At 36.7% G+C, this 19,176-nt stretch overlaps 2 protein-coding genes across 3 annotated transcripts; both read left to right on the top strand.

Moving 5' to 3' along the window:
• The first annotated feature begins 4,412 nt into the window (after positions 1–4,412).
• On the top strand, positions 4,413–8,259 carry LOC121256262 (RNA pseudouridine synthase 4, mitochondrial). Of its 2 annotated transcripts, none has more exons than XM_041156994.1 (10): positions 4,413–4,799; positions 4,926–5,000; positions 5,187–5,324; positions 5,416–5,463; positions 5,558–5,638; positions 6,505–6,615; positions 6,742–6,843; positions 6,939–7,050; positions 7,297–7,343; positions 7,466–8,259. In XM_041156994.1, exons 1-10 carry the CDS (start codon positions 4,437–4,439, stop codon positions 7,817–7,819), a joined length of 1,431 nt encoding a protein of 476 aa, XP_041012928.1. In that variant the 5' UTR covers positions 4,413–4,436; the 3' UTR covers positions 7,820–8,259. The 2 variants fall into 2 exon arrangements, with proteins under 2 accessions (XP_041012928.1, XP_041012929.1); XM_041156995.1 differs by having other exon boundaries at positions 4,596–4,840.
• A 4,251-nt stretch (positions 8,260–12,510) lies between these two features.
• Positions 12,511–13,056, top strand: LOC121254147. Its single transcript, XM_041154106.1, has one exon. The coding sequence runs from the start codon at positions 12,511–12,513 to the stop codon at positions 13,054–13,056; it is 546 nt and encodes a 181-aa protein (XP_041010040.1).
• The last annotated feature ends 6,120 nt before the right edge of the window (positions 13,057–19,176 follow it).

Raw genomic sequence — 19,176 nt, 5'->3', positions numbered from 1 at the left:
ACTGGTTAGTTTCATCAAGAGTAAGATAAGACTCTTTATAGACAAGAAAAATCATAGGGCGATCTGCGAAGAAAGCCCTCTTAACCTCACTCTCTCTTGCATAAAAACTCACTTTTGCCTTTCCTTTTCTCTCAGAAGACTCTCTTTCTTTTTTCTCTAGTGGCTCTACTCTTTTTTCTTTACTCTCAGCCACCTCTCTACTTTCTTTTTCACTCTTTCTTTTATGCTCTTTTTCACTCTCACTATTTCTTTTTTGCTCAATCTCTTTTTCACTCTTCCTTTTTTTATCACTCTCATTTTCACTCTTTCTCTTCTGATCACTCTTATTTTCACTTTTTCTTTTTTGAGCAATCTCACTTTTCAATTTCAATTGGTCCTCATAGACCTGGCTTGGAGTTAAAGGAGCAAGCTTAATTGTTTTGCCCTCCTTTTCAAAGCTGTACATGTTCTTGAACCCATCATGTGTCACCCTCCTATCATACTGCCATGGCCTCCCCAATAAAATATGGCCCGCATGCATAGGCACAACATCACAAAGCACCTCATCCTGATACTTCCCAATAGAAAAAGTAACTAACACTTGTTTATCCACCCTAACCTCTCCACAATCATTCAACCACTGCAATTTGTATGGTCTAGAGTGTTTTAAGGTTGGTAAATTCAATTTCTCAACCAAAGTAGTGCTAGCCACATTAGTACAACTCCCTCCATCAATGATCATACTACATACCTTATTGTTGACATGGCATCTAGTATGGAAAATGTTCTCTCTCTGTTGCTCTGCATCATCCACCTTAATGTGTGCATTAAGAGCACGCCTGGTAACAAGAGACTCACCTGTCACAGGGTATACCACTCCATCATCATCACTAGCATCATCCAACTCGGGCACCTCATCACTATCATCCTCACTCTCAGTCATCACCTCTCCATTGTCACGCATAATCATCACCCTCCTATTTGGACATTGAGAAGCAATGTGCCCTGAACCCAAACACTTAAAACATTTGATATCTCTATTCCGTGAAGGTTGCGATTCTACCTTGGGTTTGTTGCTAGTTCCCTCATCTTTTCCCTTAGGTGGTTCGGTCTTTCTCTTTGCTTCACCTGGATCATTCCTATCCCATTTTGATTTCCAAGTAGTGCTAGAAACCGAAGTGTACCTTGCTGTCCCTTTTCTCTTTAATTGTCTCTCCACCTTCATAGCCATGTGCACAATGTCCTCTATCTCCACATAATGTTGTAATTCAATTACATTGGCTATGTCCCTATTTAACCCACTCAAAAATCTAGCCATGGTGGCCTCTCGGTCCTCCTCTACATTAGCCCGAATCATCGCCACCTCCATCTCCTTATGGTAATCCTCTACACTCCTAGATCCCTGTGTAAGATTTTGTAATTTCTGGTAAAGGTCTCTATAGTAATGGCTAGGAACAAATCTCCGCCTCATGAGAGCTTTCAACTCTCCCCATGTCTCTATAGGCCTCTCATAATTCCTCCTCCTATTGGTCACTAATTGATCCCACCAAATAATAGCATAATCAGTGAATTCAATTACCGCCAACTTCACTTTCTTCTCCTCAGAGTAATTATGGCAATCAAACACCAACTCTATTTTTTTCTCCCACTCTAGATAAACCTCAGGGTCAGTTCTACCTTGGAAAGGTGGTATTTTCATTTTGATGCTACCAAGGTCTCCATCTACACCATCCCGACCCCTTAGATTCCCCTCAAATCCTCTTTCATGTCTAACTCTTCTATTTCTACCCGACCCAACGTCAGATGCTAAGTCTTCCTCATCCTCACCATCTCCTTCATTCTCATACTGATTTTCAACTCTATGCTCACGTCGCCTCCTGTCCCTCCCACCTTGTAGATTTCTAATCGCTGCTTCTTGATGATCCATCCTATCCCTCACTTCACCCAACACCAAATTCAACCGCTCAAACTGTTGTTGCATGGCTTGCAACACAAAGGATGAGTTATCTGCTCTCCCCCTTGGTGATGCGCTACTCCGATGAGACATTATCAGGCGCTACACAAAAGAATGTTAGTGGGAAAAAAAAAAAAATAAATAAACCTCACACACTCCCTCACGTGTTTACACTCGAATAATGACACTCCACTCGTGTTTCACTCTTAATTGGCTTTTTTCGATAATAGTCTCACACTCTCTTGCCTTTTACCTCAAGAGTTTTCCCACTCCAGTTCTTTAAGAACTAATTGACTCAATCAAGACAAAGCAACTTTGTTTTATCCCAACTAGTAATTAGGTCCAAGAAACAAGAACAAGAGAACACGGAAGGAATGAAAAAAAATGGCACGGGAATCAAGGAAATTATACGAATGAAACAGTTAACAATAAGACAAGATACCAACTAGAATCACCCCCTTTGATGATAAGGCTCATGAAAAAAATCCTCGAATTTTTTTTTTTTTTTTCCTTTCTTTTCTTTTCTTTTCTTTTCTTTTCTTTTCCTTTCACCAACTGATTTGATCACAAACAAGAATAAGCAGTTGAGAAAACCCTAACAATAACTCAAAAACCCTTGGGCAAGTGATATACGGCAGCCCCTAGAACAAGAGATTTCAGCCAACACAAACCCTAGAACAATGATTTTCAGCAACCCTAACAATAGTGAAGAAGTCTGCTAACCACCACTATTTTTTTTTTTTTTTTGTAATCAATCCTAGAACAATGAAGCCCTAGAATTAAATATGCAAGAAATAAAAGATAGAATAAGACCTGATTGGAAACCTTGCTCTGAATACCAAATGATATGAACCCGTGGGAATGAATTCCCTTGAACCCACAATCAATTTGAAAACTCCCCAAGAAAGCCAAAAATCAAGTCAAGGATGGAGAATCTAGACCCGATGAGAACCCGTTTCAAGAACCTAGATTATATTAAAATCTAGACCCGTTGAAGAACCCGTCTCAAGAACCCAGATTACAAAGAAGGAACGCCACAAAGGTTGTGATTTACCTTTGATAAGTTCAAGAGTTCAATCAAGAACAAGAGGAGAAAACTCAACTCACAAATAAAATTCAATATTGTCTAATCTCTCAAATGAGGCTACAAAGAGTTTTTAAACCCAAACCTAATCAAAACCCTAGCCAAAATAAAGCCCCTTTTTCCCAAAATTACCCTTGATGAACAGTACCGGCTACAGTACCCGCGGCTACAGTAACCCCAACAATAAATTGATGAAACCCTAGTTCCTAAAATGTAACTTTCCAAATAAGCCCTTGGCCAAAATACAAGGCCTTCCCAAAAACATAGTTCATAAGAAATAAGACATGTGAGCCAAGCATTTTCAATCCCACTTATTCTAAACTAGTAAAATAAATCATTTAACCAAATTAGAAGCCTCCAATAACAATAGGCCGTATCTCTAAGTCATGTCTTCCTCAGCATGAATAAAGTGGATCAAAGCTGGTTCTTCTTCTTTCAGACCCATCTTCAGTGTTGGGCTCTTGCTGGCTTCATCCCAAGTGGATTGCACCAATCCTTGCATTGCTTCCTTGATCTTCTTGGCCTTTGATCTTGTAATTGGCCCATCTGGAACTTGCAAAGGATCTTTAAGAGTAGGCCCACCTTGGTTCCTATCAGAGACCTTCAACTAGGGTCCAAAATCAACGACTGAACAGGTATCAATATTGGCATACTGCATGTGCATGTAGTAGTATTGGAGGAAGGAAATGTTATCTCTGAGACTGATCAGAGGGTCATTGCTTCTTCTTCTTCATTTTTTTTTTTCTAATTAAGCATGCTTAACATTGATATAAAAATATTACAATCATATAGAGGAAGGGTCTTTCGATATACAAAATACAACTGAGTATATTATCTAAGGTATGCAACCAAAACCTAAGTTGATTGTTACCCACTGCGTCACTGAATGCGCACATCAATTTTGAGATCGATGAATTTTTTTAATACTCTAATCATTCAGATTTTGTAATATATGACCAATATCTTCAATAATTAGAGTTATCTGCCTTATTAGAGCTTCCCCACTAATGGCTAATATTACCAACTGGACATCTTTTATCTATTAATCAAAGTAATGGCCCAAGCTTGCGCCCTCCCTCTGTACTCAAAAATTAAGGGTTCGTTTGTTTTTAGAAAATATCTAATCTCATTTCATCTAATTATTACAATTTTTTTAACTTCTAATACAAAATAAAATAAATAATTTAACTTTTTCAAATTCTAAAATAAAAATAATATTAAAAAATATATTTTAATAATATTTTATTTAATTTTTAAACTTTAATCTCAACTCATCTCATCTCATCTCCGAAAACAAACGGATCCTTGAGAGTCCAACTCGATTCTATCTGGGCACTAACGAACAGGGGCCCAACCCAAGAAAGCCCGTCGCCGTTACTAAAACCCTTTCCTCTCTATGCAGAATCCACCCAAAATATCATGGTAAACTCGTGCATCATCCTCCGCCTCTTCAACCTTCTATCTCCACCGCCAACCACCGCACGCGACCGGTTTATACCCTGCATCCCTGCCTTACACGTTTTGCGCTCATACTGCGCCACCGGAACTGACAAAAAAGAAGGTAACAACAGCGACAAATGGTTCACTTTACCCCCTTTCACCCCGACCGTAAACGGCGCCGCTTTCGGCAAAGAAATCTCCCGTAACCGGGCCCGAATAAAATCTGGTGTAACCACCAGCACCACCTCCACCTCCACTACCACCACGGCGCTCAAATGGGTGCTTCGGTGCTGCCCGGACCTGCCCAGAAGCCTTGTACAGAAGCTCTTTCGTCTGAGACAGGTCCCAAGTTGCCCCCGTTTACACTTTCAGAACTTTTTCAGGTTTTGGCATTCTCAATACCTAAATAAAACAAATTGTGACCACAGAATGCTTCAATAATTAGTAAGGCTGTGATTATAATTACAGGTTCGAAGAGAATCCAACGATGTAGGAAGCATTTGTGTAGATGCTCAAGTTCAACAAGAACGCCGCCTCAAAAGGGTAACTAATTAAGTACTGATTGCTACTTTCTAAATGAAGCTTTGTTTTTGTTTGTATACGGTGTTTAATAATTGATTACTGTATGTATGAATGTTAAAAAGCGATGCCATACTAAAATTTCTTTTCAGTTGCCATGGGGAAGATTATTTTTAGTTTCTGATGTATGCATAGAATCATTATTAAAAGGTGTCGGCGAAGGACTCGATGAATGTAGGTGATCGAATCTTTCTTCCGATTACTGTTCAAGAGTTTCCCTTTGAAAAACAAGACTGCCATTGCAATGAGGAAGAAGCGAACTTCGTCCGTAGCCTGGTGTTGTACAAGGTTGCTGTCCTTTTCACTAGTTTTGCTTCACACGCACACATAGCTAATTTGTGTTTCCAATATGTGACTTGATATGATTTTCGAAATTTAGGATCCAGCAATCGTTGTTGTAAATAAACCCCCTGGAATGCCCGTACAGGTTAGCTATCAAAATATTTGTTCTGAATTCTTTCCCACTTTTGAGGCTTTTGGGTGTTGGATTTTAAAGTATGACCAATGCTTAAATTGGACAGGGTGGCATCGGCATCAAACAAAGTTTAGATGAGCTCGCGGCTACTTGTTTAACTTACGACTATTCAGAAACCCCTCGGCTGGTGAGTATCCTTGTGTTATTACCAAGAACAGTTTTTGTTACCTCCAAAAGGTGTAAGCAGTTTGTATCATGGCCAAAGCTTCAAATTTGCCACACAAGCTATTGAATGTACATTTTTGTTGTTCTGCATATGTTTGTCAAGAAACATGGTGATTGCTTAGAAGTTAAATATGTCTACGATTGAAGTAGCTCTATAGCACTCTTAGATTTGAGGTCATTGCAAAGATGTAAGATATGCTAGCATAATGAAAATATGTTGCCTTAAATTTATTATTGATACAAGGGTTCGAATTGATTATGCTACTTTATTGGCTGTTTTTTTTTTTTTTCCCATTGTTGAACTTTTTGCCTTCCATTAAATATATGAATTAAATTCTTTTCCTTTTCTTACTCTACAATAGAAGCTTGCATTGTGCTCACATTATCTTAATCTTTGTTGTCCAAATTTTCACAAATCTCACTACTATTCACAACTCATCTCACTACTATTCACAACTCATCTCAACTCATTTTCGAATCCAAACGAGGCAGTGTTAAATCCTCATATTAAAACCCTTTACTATCTTGAATGTAAAAAAGAAATGGATATAAGAACATTCTTTTGTTTTCTTTTTTTTTTTTTTGTTTTTGTTGGGGGGGGGGGGGGGGGGGTGGTGGAGGTGAGAAACCAATATGGCAAAAGGGGGAGGGAAGCAAGAAAAAATCTCACCACTTGCTTCCCTCCCCCTTTTTCCATATTGGTTTCTCACCTCCACCCCCCCCCCCCCTCCCTCCCTCTCAATAATTCCAAGAGTTGCTTATACAGACGACTTATTTGCTTGAATAAAAACCCTGGATCTCTATATTTCCATAATCAAGCTTTTATAGGTTCATAGACTTGATAGAGATAGTAGTGGCATCTTGGTGATGGGGAGAACACAAACGAGTGCGGCAGTTCTACACTCAATCTTCCGCGAGAAAACTTTTGGTGCAAAAGATGTGAGTAAAGGCCTGCTCCCTGATTCTGTGTACTTATTTTCTGAAGCCTGACATATTTATGGGAAGTGCATAGCTGTTGATTGGTAACAATTCAACCTGATATGTTTAACTAACATACATCTCAAGGACGTTGACAATGAAGTAAGAATCCTGGAAAGAAGGTATTGGGCTCTTGTCATTGGATCTCCAAGACGGCGAAAGGGGTTAATTTCAGTCCCATTGGGGAAGGTAAGGAACACCTTGGTTCTTAACAACTGTTGATTTGATTACCTCTTATTTCTAGTTTATGTTTACTTCTAGTTTTTTAACTGTGATTGATTCAGGTGGTAGTGGACAATGGTAAATCTGATCGGATTACAATTGTTGATAATGCCCAAAATATGTCAGCTCAGCATGCATTAACAAAGTATCAAGTCATTAAATCTTCGTGTTATGGTTAGTGACGAGCCTCTTTATAATATTGTTCAGTGAACTTCACTCCAGCTTTTGATACTAATAGATAGCATTGCAGCATAATTTCAAATGCAGGATTCATATTGAAACATTTTATTCAGTTGCACTCATACTACATCTATAAAAGGAGATCGGGAACACACCCTTGACTTTCTTGAATAATTCCTGTCAAATCATTTTGATGTGACGTGTTTGTACCTGTTTCTTATGTTAATGGTGATTTATCAGGGTACACATGGCTAGAGCTCTCACCTCTGACTGGTAGAAAGCACCAGGTAAGGAGAAGAGTTAAATGCTATCTATTCATGAGTGAGTGTAGTGTGTCGTTTTTTCATCGGTTCCTGACTCATCATTGTCTTGTACAAACCTCCCTCCTCCCCTGTTATGGGACATTCAGCTCCGTGTACACTGTGCTGAGGTATTAGGAACACCGATAGTGGGAGACCTCAAATATGGATGGCAAGCTCATAAAAAGTTGAAACATTTGCCTTGGCCAAGTCTTGAAAGGGAATCACATGAGAATGTTACAAAGGGGAAGACCATTCCCTTTGGCCTTGATTTTCAGAGTGGTAGTATCTCCGAGAAGCACCCTCGGCTTCATCTTCATTGCAAGCAAATGGTATTGCCCAATGTGTCCATGGCTTTGCAAAATGTGCAATTTTCTTCAGACTACCATCTTTCACAAGTAGAAAGCCTTGAGTTGGTTGCTCCTTTGCCTTCATACATGCAAAGAAGTTGGGACATTCTTTAATTCTTGAGCTGCGGCCTACGAGCTTGCGCCATTTTGTTTGGTCGATCAATCTCTTGTTTATGCTAATTGTTGCCTAGTGAGGCCTCGTCGTAAGAAGAATGTCATCGGCGGCGGCAAAATTATAACGTTGCCATAGGCCTGGTGGGCTACTACTAAGTCTATTGAACCTTGGATAGGTTATGGCTATCATTTAGCAACTTTGGAGGCTTCTTTGGTTTCAAACTGAGAGAGTATCGGCAAACTTTTCGCAACTATAGAGGTGACCAACTGGGTTAATAATCATGTCAAAGCAAATATTGCTCGTCTTTTATGTTGTACAGGTGGTATGTATACCACCTTGTCGGTAAATGCCACAAAATTTCAACATGAGCATCATGTTTCTTATTGGTTAATTAGCCCGTTACTCTTTTTCAACTTTCGAGGATATGGTTTGTTTTGTCTACCCTTTTTTGTCCTACTTTAAATTTAATTAAGCTCATGGCCTGTTCAAAAAAAAAAGCTCATGGCCTTCATCATTCAAAAGCGTTTATGCACGCACGTACCGATACAGTGAAGAATAAGACGGGTGACAGCTGATTGTCCCGGAAGCCGAAGGGCCAAAGACTAAACTGCAGCTGGGAAAGGAGAAACCAAAGCGACACGCCGTGATCCGCACCATGGCGACTGACTCGGTCTAAATTGTGCTTCTAAACGTAGAAGTATCAAGTTGTATCAAAAATAATTTCAGAATCGTATTTCACAGAGACAAAGGGTGTAATGTCCTAATGGAAGGCTTAAATCATATGGTCTATATTTTAAAAGGACTAATCAATTATACAATTGAAGTCCTATTTGAACTTTATAAAAAGCAAGAACTTTTCCTTCTCAAGCAATATGAGATCTCATACACCACCTACCCTTATCCATATCAAATGGGGTATCACAATGGGTTATCAAAGTATTTGTGAAATTTAATTGGAAAGTATGCTAATGTATGAGAAGTGTGAAAAAATAAAATGAAGTATAAAATTTTTTCTTTTTGTATTTTTTTATGTATGTATGAACAATGAACAAAATGGATTTTAATATATTCACAAAGAAATATTTAATGAAAACAGAATATATGTTTGTGCTTTGAGGATCTCGATTTTGTAAATATTAAAAAGATGGATTAAATCATAAAAGGACTAGCTACTGAAAATTTAATATTCTAAACAATGAAAAACTGTAATTCCAATTTCTACAAGTAACAAACAGAATTTTTAAATATAAAGCTGAAAATAATAGTTCCAAAGAAATAATTTAACAAATACTTGGATCACGGTTTTAAATTTCCTTTGTTTCTACACTCCACAAGAATTTTGGGCACTATTTATCTTCTATTAACCTAATCAAAGTATTAACAAATCACAGATTAAGAACATTATACTTAAAGTTTAAAAATGTCCTCACCAAAGCATCAACAAATCTCACTATAACATTTGACCGATAGAAACCTTGATTAATTCAAGGGTCTCTCGTGCCTTATGTCAACAACAGATGCAGGAGCATCTATTCAACTTTCTATTTTCCAAAATCTGGTCTCAACAAAATAAAGTATGAAATACGAATTCTATAGAAATCTAGCAAATAATGTAGATAAAAGAAAGATTTCACCGCAACCCAAGTTTCATAAATTAATTATACATGGTATTTTTAGGATAAAAAATTAATCTAAATAAGACTATCACAAAATCTGAGAGTAAAAGAAACCAAATGAGTTAAATCTTAAAATGCAAAAATTAGCTTTTCAAAGAAAACACACTGACCAAATGAAAAAAATAAGAACTGCTGAAAAACAAGAAGAACCCCCGAAAAAATGCTCTGAAAAAAATATCTCGGCCTAAAATATACTTCTAACTGAATATATATATTCGAACAAAGCCCCTCTGCATCACGCGAATCCTTCTCGCGAAACCGTACCCAGCCCTCATTTGATTCGCTCCACTTGACTCGTGCACGTCCCAACTGCAGCTCTCGTACGTACCAGCCCAACAGCTCCTTTTCGTGTGTTCCTCCTGCTGCACATGGGCGTGAAGCGTGAGGCTCTCCAGGGGTCTTTTACCTTTCATATTCATGGGCTTTAGCTTGTACGTGGCCTCTTGTGATCATTTATGGGACTGCAATGTGTTGCAGCAGGTGCCAGTGGGGATGCCATCCTTGTCAATCTCTCTAGGCCCATTAATCCAAAGTCACACGACTTGGGATTCACTGAAGCTAACTTCATCGAAAGGAACTCCACTTGATTTTGTAAGGACTGAACATAATTGATTATCTCATCCAACATCCGGGCTTTCCCAGTTACCTGTTTTTTGACCAGACCACGTGAAGTTGTCAAAAAGGAAAAAAAAAAAAAAATTCATGCAGTGAGGAGAGAGAACTTCGTTTTCCTAGAAAGTAGCTAACCAGCCCCACAACAGCGCTTCTATATTTAATTAGATGTAAAATATTATTTCACTTGTTAAATAAAGTTAATTCATATTATATTAATACTCTTATTTAACACAGAAAGCTATTTTAGACCAAGATCTTTAAGAATATTAATACTACATAATTTACCATCTATCAGAGACCTATGCGCAAGGGTAGTATTATTCTATACCTTCAATTATATCACTCACTCCTATTAAAAAAAAATTAAAATATATATTCAAAACAAAATAGCTTTCAAAAATACAAAAAAATAAATACTAAAATTTTAATATATTTATGTTTTAAATTTTTTAATAAATCATGTGTCACCGTGCAAAATGAGTAATTTTTTTGCAAAATTCCGTTTTCCCCTCCCCACCCGATTCCCTCTCTCCCACTCGATTCGCTCTCTCGACTCATTGCCACACCCAGCATTGTCATGCGCCACCTGCAGTGCCACCGCCCACCACCATCGGCTTCCCCTTGCGCCGGCAACCTCCAACCACCTACAATGCACCGTGCTCGACAGAAGCCCCCACGCGAAACCCGAAATGGGTTCTCCTAATTATTTGTCGCTGCTACCACCGTCTTCGTCATCCTCCAGCCCCACCGTCAAGCACCATCGAGCCCCTTGACCTCACCTATAGCCCCGTCGAGCACGGCAGCCCTTTCCCTCTCTTTCTCGAAATGGGTTTCACCCATACGGGTTCTGTTATGCCACCGAGCCATACGTCGCCAGCCACGGCTCCAGCCGCCACCTCGAGCCTCCCTCAGCCACCAGCAGCTCCACCGCACCTCCCTTAGCCTTTCATGCTCAGCAGTGCTTCTCATTTGGCCTATGGGGGGTACGGGTGGGGGAGAGGTTGAGATGCGGGTTGCGGGTGGGGAAGAGGATAACGATGCTGGGTAGGGGTAGAGGTGGAGGAAAGGATACCGACGCCGGGTGGGAGAGTCCGAGAGAGGATGCCGACGCGAGCGAGTGGTGGGGGTGGGGGGAGAGGATGGGCGAGGGGCGGGGATAGGGGGGCTCGAGCGACACGTGGTAGAGGGAGCAAGAAGAAACATGAAATGAGAGGAAATTTAGTTTTGTTGTGGAATTTTTTTATCATTTTACTTGGGGACACGTAATGTGTGTCTCAGCTGATCTAAAATAGGGGTTGATACGAAGATCTATTCACAAAATGAGTAATATAAATTATGGCAACGTAGGATTTTCTCATGCACAAAGCTGACTAAAAGTACGTCATTTAACTTCGAGTCATTCTTGCCTGCTTTTTGGGTATTAAGAGCATTCACATCCCATTTCTCATAAAACTCTTTATATTTTAACTAAAATACATCATTTCCTAAATTTTATCCCAAATTTTACATATCTTCAAAAAACTTCATATATCTCATTTCCTATTTTTTCCTATCCTATTAAAATAATTTTTTCCTATTCATTCTTTATTACTTTTTTTTCTCTCACTTCTATTTCCATTCTTAACTACTACATTTTTGTCTTTTTCCTTTTCTTCTTGAAAATCACATTTTTTGTCTTCTCTCAAACAGAAATATTTTTTGTCTTCTTTACAACAATAATATTTTTTGTCTTCTCTCTAACAGTAACTTTTTTTGTCTTATTATAACGGTAACTTTTTTTTTAATAGGCATTTTGGTTACAATCACATTCTCACATTCTCTTGAATCTAACCTCTATTTCATCTTACATATTTTCAATTTCTGACTTGATCTCCTACTCACTTCATTAAATGATTCGTTCGTCTTCTGCAAGTTGTTGTTTAACTTATCCTCTGAAGATGAGTTGGAGGTTGTTTTTAATGACGATGACGGATCAACATCCCGGCATGATCGCAATCGCCAACGTCGTAAGTATATTTGGTGCGATCATATTCAAGGGTACAAATAGCTATCTTTTCCCTATCCTATTAAAATAATTTTTTCCTATTCATTCTTTATTATTTGTTTTCTCTCACTTCTATTTCCATTCTTAACTATTACCTTCTTTTTCTTTTTCCTCTTCTTCTTAAAAATCACATTTTTTGTCTTCTCTCTAACAGTAACTTTTTTTATCTTCTCTATAACGGTAATATTTTTTGTCTTCTCTCTGACAGTGACATTTTTTCGTCTTATTGTAATGATAACTTTTTTTTTAAAAGGCATTTTGGTTACAATCACATTCTCACATTCTCTTGAACCTATCCCCTATTTCATCTTACATATTTTCAATTTCTGACTTTATCTCCTACTCACTTTATTAAATGGCTCGTTCGTTCTTCCGCAAGTTGTTGTTTAACTTATTCTCTGAAGATGAGTTAGAGGTTGGTCTTAATGACGATGTCGGATCAACGTCCCGGCATGGTCGCAATCACCAACGTCGTAAGTATATTTGGTGTGATCATATTCAAGGGCAAGAACAACTATTTCGTGACTATTTTGCAGAACCACCAGTATATCCCTCAAATCTTTTTCGAAGTAGATACCATATGAGTCGTCCGCTATTTCTTCGTATTCTTAATGAGGTTGAGGCTTACGAGCCATATTTCATCCAAAAAAAAGATAATGTCGAAAAACTTAGTTTATCTTCTATGCAAACGATAACTGTTGCCATTAGAATGCTTGCGTATGGAGTTACTGCTGATTTTATGGATGAATACATACGAATTAGAGAAAGCACCACAATTGTTGATGTTTTTTCTAATGAATATTTGCGGTCTCCAAATACTAATGATATTTCTCGATTGCTCGTGGTTAGTGAGCAATATGGATTCCCCAAGATGCTCGGAAGTATTGATTGCATGTATTGAAAGTGAAAAAATTATTCCGCTGCGTGGAAAGGTATATACTATGGCCATTGTCGTGAACCAACAATTATTTTAGAAACGGTTGATTCGTATGATCTTTGGATATGACATGCATTTTTTGGTTTGTCTGATTTGCATAACGATATCAATGTGTTAGAGAGATCTTTTATTTTCACGAAACTGGCACAAGGCCGTGCTCTTCTAGTAAATTACTCAGTCAATGGCAATGAGTATACAATGGGGTACTACCTTGCCAATGACATTTGTCCAAAGTAGTCAACTTTTATAAAGACAATTTCATCTCCACAAGAGCATAAGAAGAAACATTTTATAGTAGCACAAGAATTAGCACGAAATGATGAAGAGCGTGCATTTGTGGTCCTTCAACAATGATTTGCTATCATTTGTGGATCTTCACGAATGTTCAAGATAAAAAATCTTACAAATATAATGAAAGCATGTGTTATTCTATATAACATGATCATCGAAAACAACTGTGATGATAATCTAGTTCCAAACATTGAGTATGATCAATTTGATGATGAAATCCCAGAACTGTCGCGCAATTGTACAACCGAGCTTATGGACTTCATCCAGCGTTATCATCAAATTAGAGACAACTCGGCACATCATCAACTCCAAGCAGATCTTATTGAACATCAATGACAATTCTATTCCCCAACAGTAGACTAGCATCATAATATTTGTATTTTCTTCATGTTATGAGTGACTATATTTCAATTTATCAAATTTTCATTCCCTAGACATGTTCCATCAACAGAAGATAAAAATTATGAGATGTAATATGAGGGGATAATCTGTAATAGTTTTTGTAATTGTAATGGCCAATTTTCTGTTTTCAAAATATCCATACACATAATCCAATGGCAACATTTTTAACCTTCTAGCATAAATATTTAACTGCATAAAAAAAAATTAAATTGTCTCAGTATCAATAACATCCAACCTTTTAACATAAATGTTTAACCGCTCGTCCTACAAAATTTAAATTGTCTCAGTATCAGTAACATCCAACCTCAGTAGAAATTATAAATAGTACACACATCCATACAAAACTGTAAGAAACATAAAATAAAGAAATAAACTTTTTAAAAACCAAATCACAACAAATTTTTTGCAGCATTGCGTCTCGCATTGATTTCCCTCTGTCGTTGTTGGAAATATAACGTTGCAGTCCAGGCAAGCTACTCATGTCGATCATCATAATGCGTTCATCTGCTTCCTTCTTGGTGAACTCTAGTTTCTCTGCCTCCAACCTCAGTCTCTCGTCCACTTAATGAGTCTTATTTTCCTCTTTTTCCCTGTCATATTCCATCTTCTAGGCCTTGAGGCGAAAAAATTCTTTCTCTTGAGCACGTGACTCCTCTAGAAGCATATACTTCAGCTTGCTGAGCACAACAATCTCCTTAGCTGGCCTACCTCCAGCCTTTTGTTTTCCTTTCTCAGCTTTTCTTCCCATTGGCCTCTTCAAATATTGAATTTCATTGTCCAGAACATTCTCCTCCTCGAGATAAAAAAATTGAATTTACTGTAGCTCCCGAACATCGAGTCGGGGTCGGGGATAGAGACATCGTCGACCTTCGCTTTGGACCCTCATTTGTGCAATGCTGAATCTATTTAGGTTGGTCCTTCAATAGGTGCCAACAATGCTCGAATTGGAAGAAGCATTTCTCTAGGAATTGGTATATGATTTTTGTTTTGTCAAACTTGAATGTAAACAAAGAGAGACAATTAAACCAATAGAGATAAAAATAAATTATTGTGTAAAACAAGTAAAAGCATCAATATTCTAACTTGTCTTGCCTGATCATGCCACTTTGATTCAACCCTTCAACTTGGGCTAGTTTCGCACAAATTTTGTTTGTTACCTTTTGAATGGACGACCACCGATATATTAAGGATCTTATGGTCCGGTTATTTATGGTTTATTTAAACTGTTGGAAGTATTCAAAAAAAAAAATTCTCAAAATTTGGAGTGTTTTAGTCAGTTCCCTGGATGGCATCAAGACTACTATTAAGTCATGCAAAGACAAGTAATTTGCTTTTTTCGGGAGTGAAATTCACACCCCTAACTGTTTTCCTTACGCTAAAAGAATTGTTATGAGGTATGGGTGGAAAGTCATCAACAGTCATAGGAGACTGTCCACTTTGACCATCGTAAGTGGGGTCGAATTGAGGATCTTGACTTAAGAGGCTGCTGAAGTACATATATCTAGGGTCTTGTAAATCCATCTTTAAAAAAATATACACACATAACATTCGGTACAAATGTTAGACATGTAACAACAAAGTTTGTAGTGATTTCATAGGCGGCTCAAGAACCGAGTGGTAACATGCTGGAAATTTGGCACCCTCCAATGGCTGCAGAACCGGTTGCCACAACTTATTGGTAGTCCAAATTACCACGTCATAGAGGAGCTAACCAAATTTCCTGTGTCACCATCTTGGCTCTGTCATCATCACAACCGTGGGAGGTAATCCAACAAAGGTTAGGTGAGGCACATTACTTCTCGATCACAAGTCTTATACCCCGGTTGCATACATTAGGTGTGCACATTACTTCTCTATCACAGCAAAATTAGCAACATAGCACAAAACGGCTGCAAAACCTTAAACTCTAGTTGCCTTTTGTGAAAAAAATCACAGAATGTTTGATGGTCATCCAGATTAGGATTACCCTGCCATATGGATGGACCCTACTAACACTTATGAATTAAACCCCCCTCCTCCCCCAAAGTATACAAAATGCTATGTGTTGTTTCAATGCTATGTTTTGTTTTAATGCTTTTGGGTTGATCTGTGAAGACCCATTTCCCAGTATAAAGCTATATCAATTAACCATTATCATTGAAACAACAAATGAGACTTGACACAACATATAAGCAATGACACAACATATAACATTGAAACAGCAAATAAGCATTGACATAGTAGAAGGGCATTGAAACACAATATAGCATTGAAACAGAACATAGCAATATGTCTGCATAGACCAACCTAAAGCATTGACAGAACACATGGCATCGAAACATTACACATCATTGAAACAGATCATAGCAATGAGTCTACACAAACCAACTCAAAGTATTGATAGAGCACATAGCATTGAAACTTAGCACATAGTATTGAAATAGCACATAAGAGCATTCGCAACCCATTTTGCAATGACACAACACATAGTACGTATGGTACAATAAATAAGTATTGACACAGCACATAGCATTAAAACAATAAATAAGCATTGACAGAGCACAAGGGCATTGAAATATAATACAACATTGAAACAAAACATATCAATAGGTCTACACAGACCAACCCAAAGCATTGATACAACACATGGCATTGAAACATAACACATCATTGAAACAGTCCATAGCAATAGGTTTGCACAGACCAACCCAAAGCATTGACACAGCACATTGCATTGAAACAACACATAAGCAATGACACAGCACATAACATTGAAACAGAAAATAAACATTGACACAACACATAGCACTGAAACAACAAATAAGTATTGACAGATGACAAGGACATTGAAACATAACACAACATTGAAACAAAACATAGCAATGGGTCTGCACAGACCAACCCAACGCATTGACACATGACATTGAAACATAACACATCATTGAAACAGATCATAGCAATGGGTTTGCATAGACCAACCCAAAGTATTGACACATCACATAGCATTAAAACACACACGAAGCATACAAATAGAACACATAACATAGCAATGGAGGAATCGTATAGGGGTCTATTGGGGTAGAAAACCCTGGTGCAAACAGCCATGGAGGATTCCAGATGGAAGAGAATTCTCCATGGAGGAAGCCGAACAGTCGTGACTACACAATGGGCATGGGAGAACCCATGAAATGGAGGAAACCGAATGCGAGGGAAGGGATTGGACTTATAGTGATGAGATGATGGAGATGAGGCCGACGATAGTAGTCGCAGTGCGAGGGAGGGGCCAAAACAACGAATGCAGCCAACAGTCAAAGGAGGGGGATGCGGTAGGGAACCCATAAACCAACCAACGAGAATGGTTTGGGATGAACAGTCGATTCCCATATTTGCATATCAATTATAGCATCCCCATCCATTCACCATAAAATGGAGAATGGGATGGAGAGAGATTTGGGGCAAAATCTCAAAAAATTTCTCCAAAATTTGGGAATTTTGAGAATGGTATGCGGATGCTCTAAGGCTATTATTTACTAATTCCATTTTTTATATTTTTTCAAGGATTTTCTCTTTGATGATATTTTTAATTTCTTCTTCTTTTTATTAATTTATGAAAAATTTTATTTGTCATTTTCACACTACATATCACATCTTTTTATTTTTTTTATTTTTTTCTCTTACAAAATGTGTAGTATATGAATGATGAGTAGAAGAATTTAATTAGTTTAAGAAGAATAAAACTAAAATAAAACTTTAAAAAATTAAAAATAAAATAAAGTATAGTGTGTGGTATGTAATTTATCACACTAGTACGTACGTAGCCACGTCAATCTTGACAACCTTAACAATTTTAATTTATAAGAATGAAATGTTGCGTTGACCTCATACGTATTCTGGAAGACGTAGTTCAACGGCTGCATGTATTTAAACCATTACATTAAATAAGTTTTTGCATTCGCCTGTCCTTAATTTGTAACTATTTTATTGACATAACGAGAAGATATACATAATTTATCTTTGGCGCAATCGTAGTCATTTTCTACGCGTAAAATTAGGGAGGGATTTATGGGTTATGCACATGTGCATAACGTCTTGCGTGGTTAAAGAATGGTATGAAGGACAACGTGTCCAAAGATTATGGCCTCCATCTTAGACCATATCATTTCTTACAACAAAAATTTGATGTACAATCATTTTTACGTATACTTTATTAAAATAATTGGTTGTATTATTTTTTTAATATAAAATAATTGTGTTGACAAATCACATCAATAAAATATATAAAAAATATACAAAAATAATTGTATATATCATACCTCTACAATGCAATCCTCCTTAGCTCCTTAACAAAACTGCAATCATCTCTGTTGATAAGACCACCTATTAGGTAAGACATCAGCCTAAACCCCCTATTCTATACATAAGGGGATGCATACTAAGATGAAATCAAAATTTGGTAAATAGTAATAAATTAGTTAGTAGACCGTGGTAAGATATTTTAAGTTAAATATTTATTAGATTTTAAGAAATTAGAGAAAAAAAAGTCGAAAGAAAAATATTATAAAATTAAAATATTTTTAAAATATAATTTTATTTTTTTGAGATTTGAAAAATATTGAATTATTTTTTATTTTTATTTAAAAATTTGAGAAAATTGTAATATTAGTTTGAAAAAATTGAAATGGTTAGTTTAAAAGTATTTATATTTAAATAATATTTAAAAATAAAATAAAAAATAAGATGAATGAAATGGAATTGGATGAAATATATTTCCAAACCTACCAAATCGGTCTTAAATTTACATGTTCTTGAACACCAAAAACAACGACTTCCAAACTTCTAAAATTTCTCACCTATTTGGATCTATATTGTAGTACTGCTAGGAGTAAAGGTTACATCAAGGCGTGACGTTTTGAACTACTACTGACACACTAGTTTGGATAACTCTCAATCGATCTCCACTTTATTTTTTATTATAATTTTTATAAAATTTTATATAAAATATAATAAATAATAAATTAAAAAATAATAATATTATTAAAAAATAATATTCTAATAATATTTTATTTAATTTTTAACTTTCATCTCAATTCATTTCATCTCAACTCACTATCCAAACCTAACCAAAACTATAGATAAATTAGATTAGGAAGTCGTAAATCATTTATTAAAAATAAAAATTTTACTCGTCATCTTCACATCACATACTACATATATTTTTTTATTTTTTTTCTTTACTAAATATGGTGTATGGATTATGAAAAGAATAAATTAATTAGTTTAGAAAAAATAAAATAAATAAAAATAAAAATAAATGTTATTTGTGAAAATAATAAGTGATAAAACTCAATTAAAAAATACTACTGCAGTCTCTATCTGTGGTATGTGGAATTCGTGATTAATTAGGTACGTAGT

Source organism: Juglans microcarpa x Juglans regia, chromosome 3D, assembly GCF_004785595.1.
Source record: "Juglans microcarpa x Juglans regia isolate MS1-56 chromosome 3D, Jm3101_v1.0, whole genome shotgun sequence".
Lineage (NCBI taxonomy): Eukaryota > Viridiplantae > Streptophyta > Magnoliopsida > Fagales > Juglandaceae > Juglans > Juglans microcarpa x Juglans regia.
This window is presented reverse-complemented; position numbering and strand designations above follow the sequence as displayed.

Excerpts from the sequence above, each read along its gene's own strand:
- LOC121256262 (XM_041156994.1), top strand. The coding sequence starts at position 4,437 with ATGGTAAACTCGTGCATCATCCTCCGCCTCTTCAACCTTCTATCTCCA. Across the intron at positions 4,800-4,925 it reads AGCTCTTTCGTCTGAGACAG|GTTCGAAGAGAATCCAACGA; the intron begins GTCCCAAGTTGC and ends TTATAATTACAG. Across the intron at positions 5,639-6,504 it reads ATTCAGAAACCCCTCGGCTG|GTTCATAGACTTGATAGAGA; the intron begins GTGAGTATCCTT and ends AAGCTTTTATAG.
- LOC121254147 (XM_041154106.1), top strand. The coding sequence starts at position 12,511 with ATGGCTCGTTCGTTCTTCCGCAAGTTGTTGTTTAACTTATTCTCTGAA.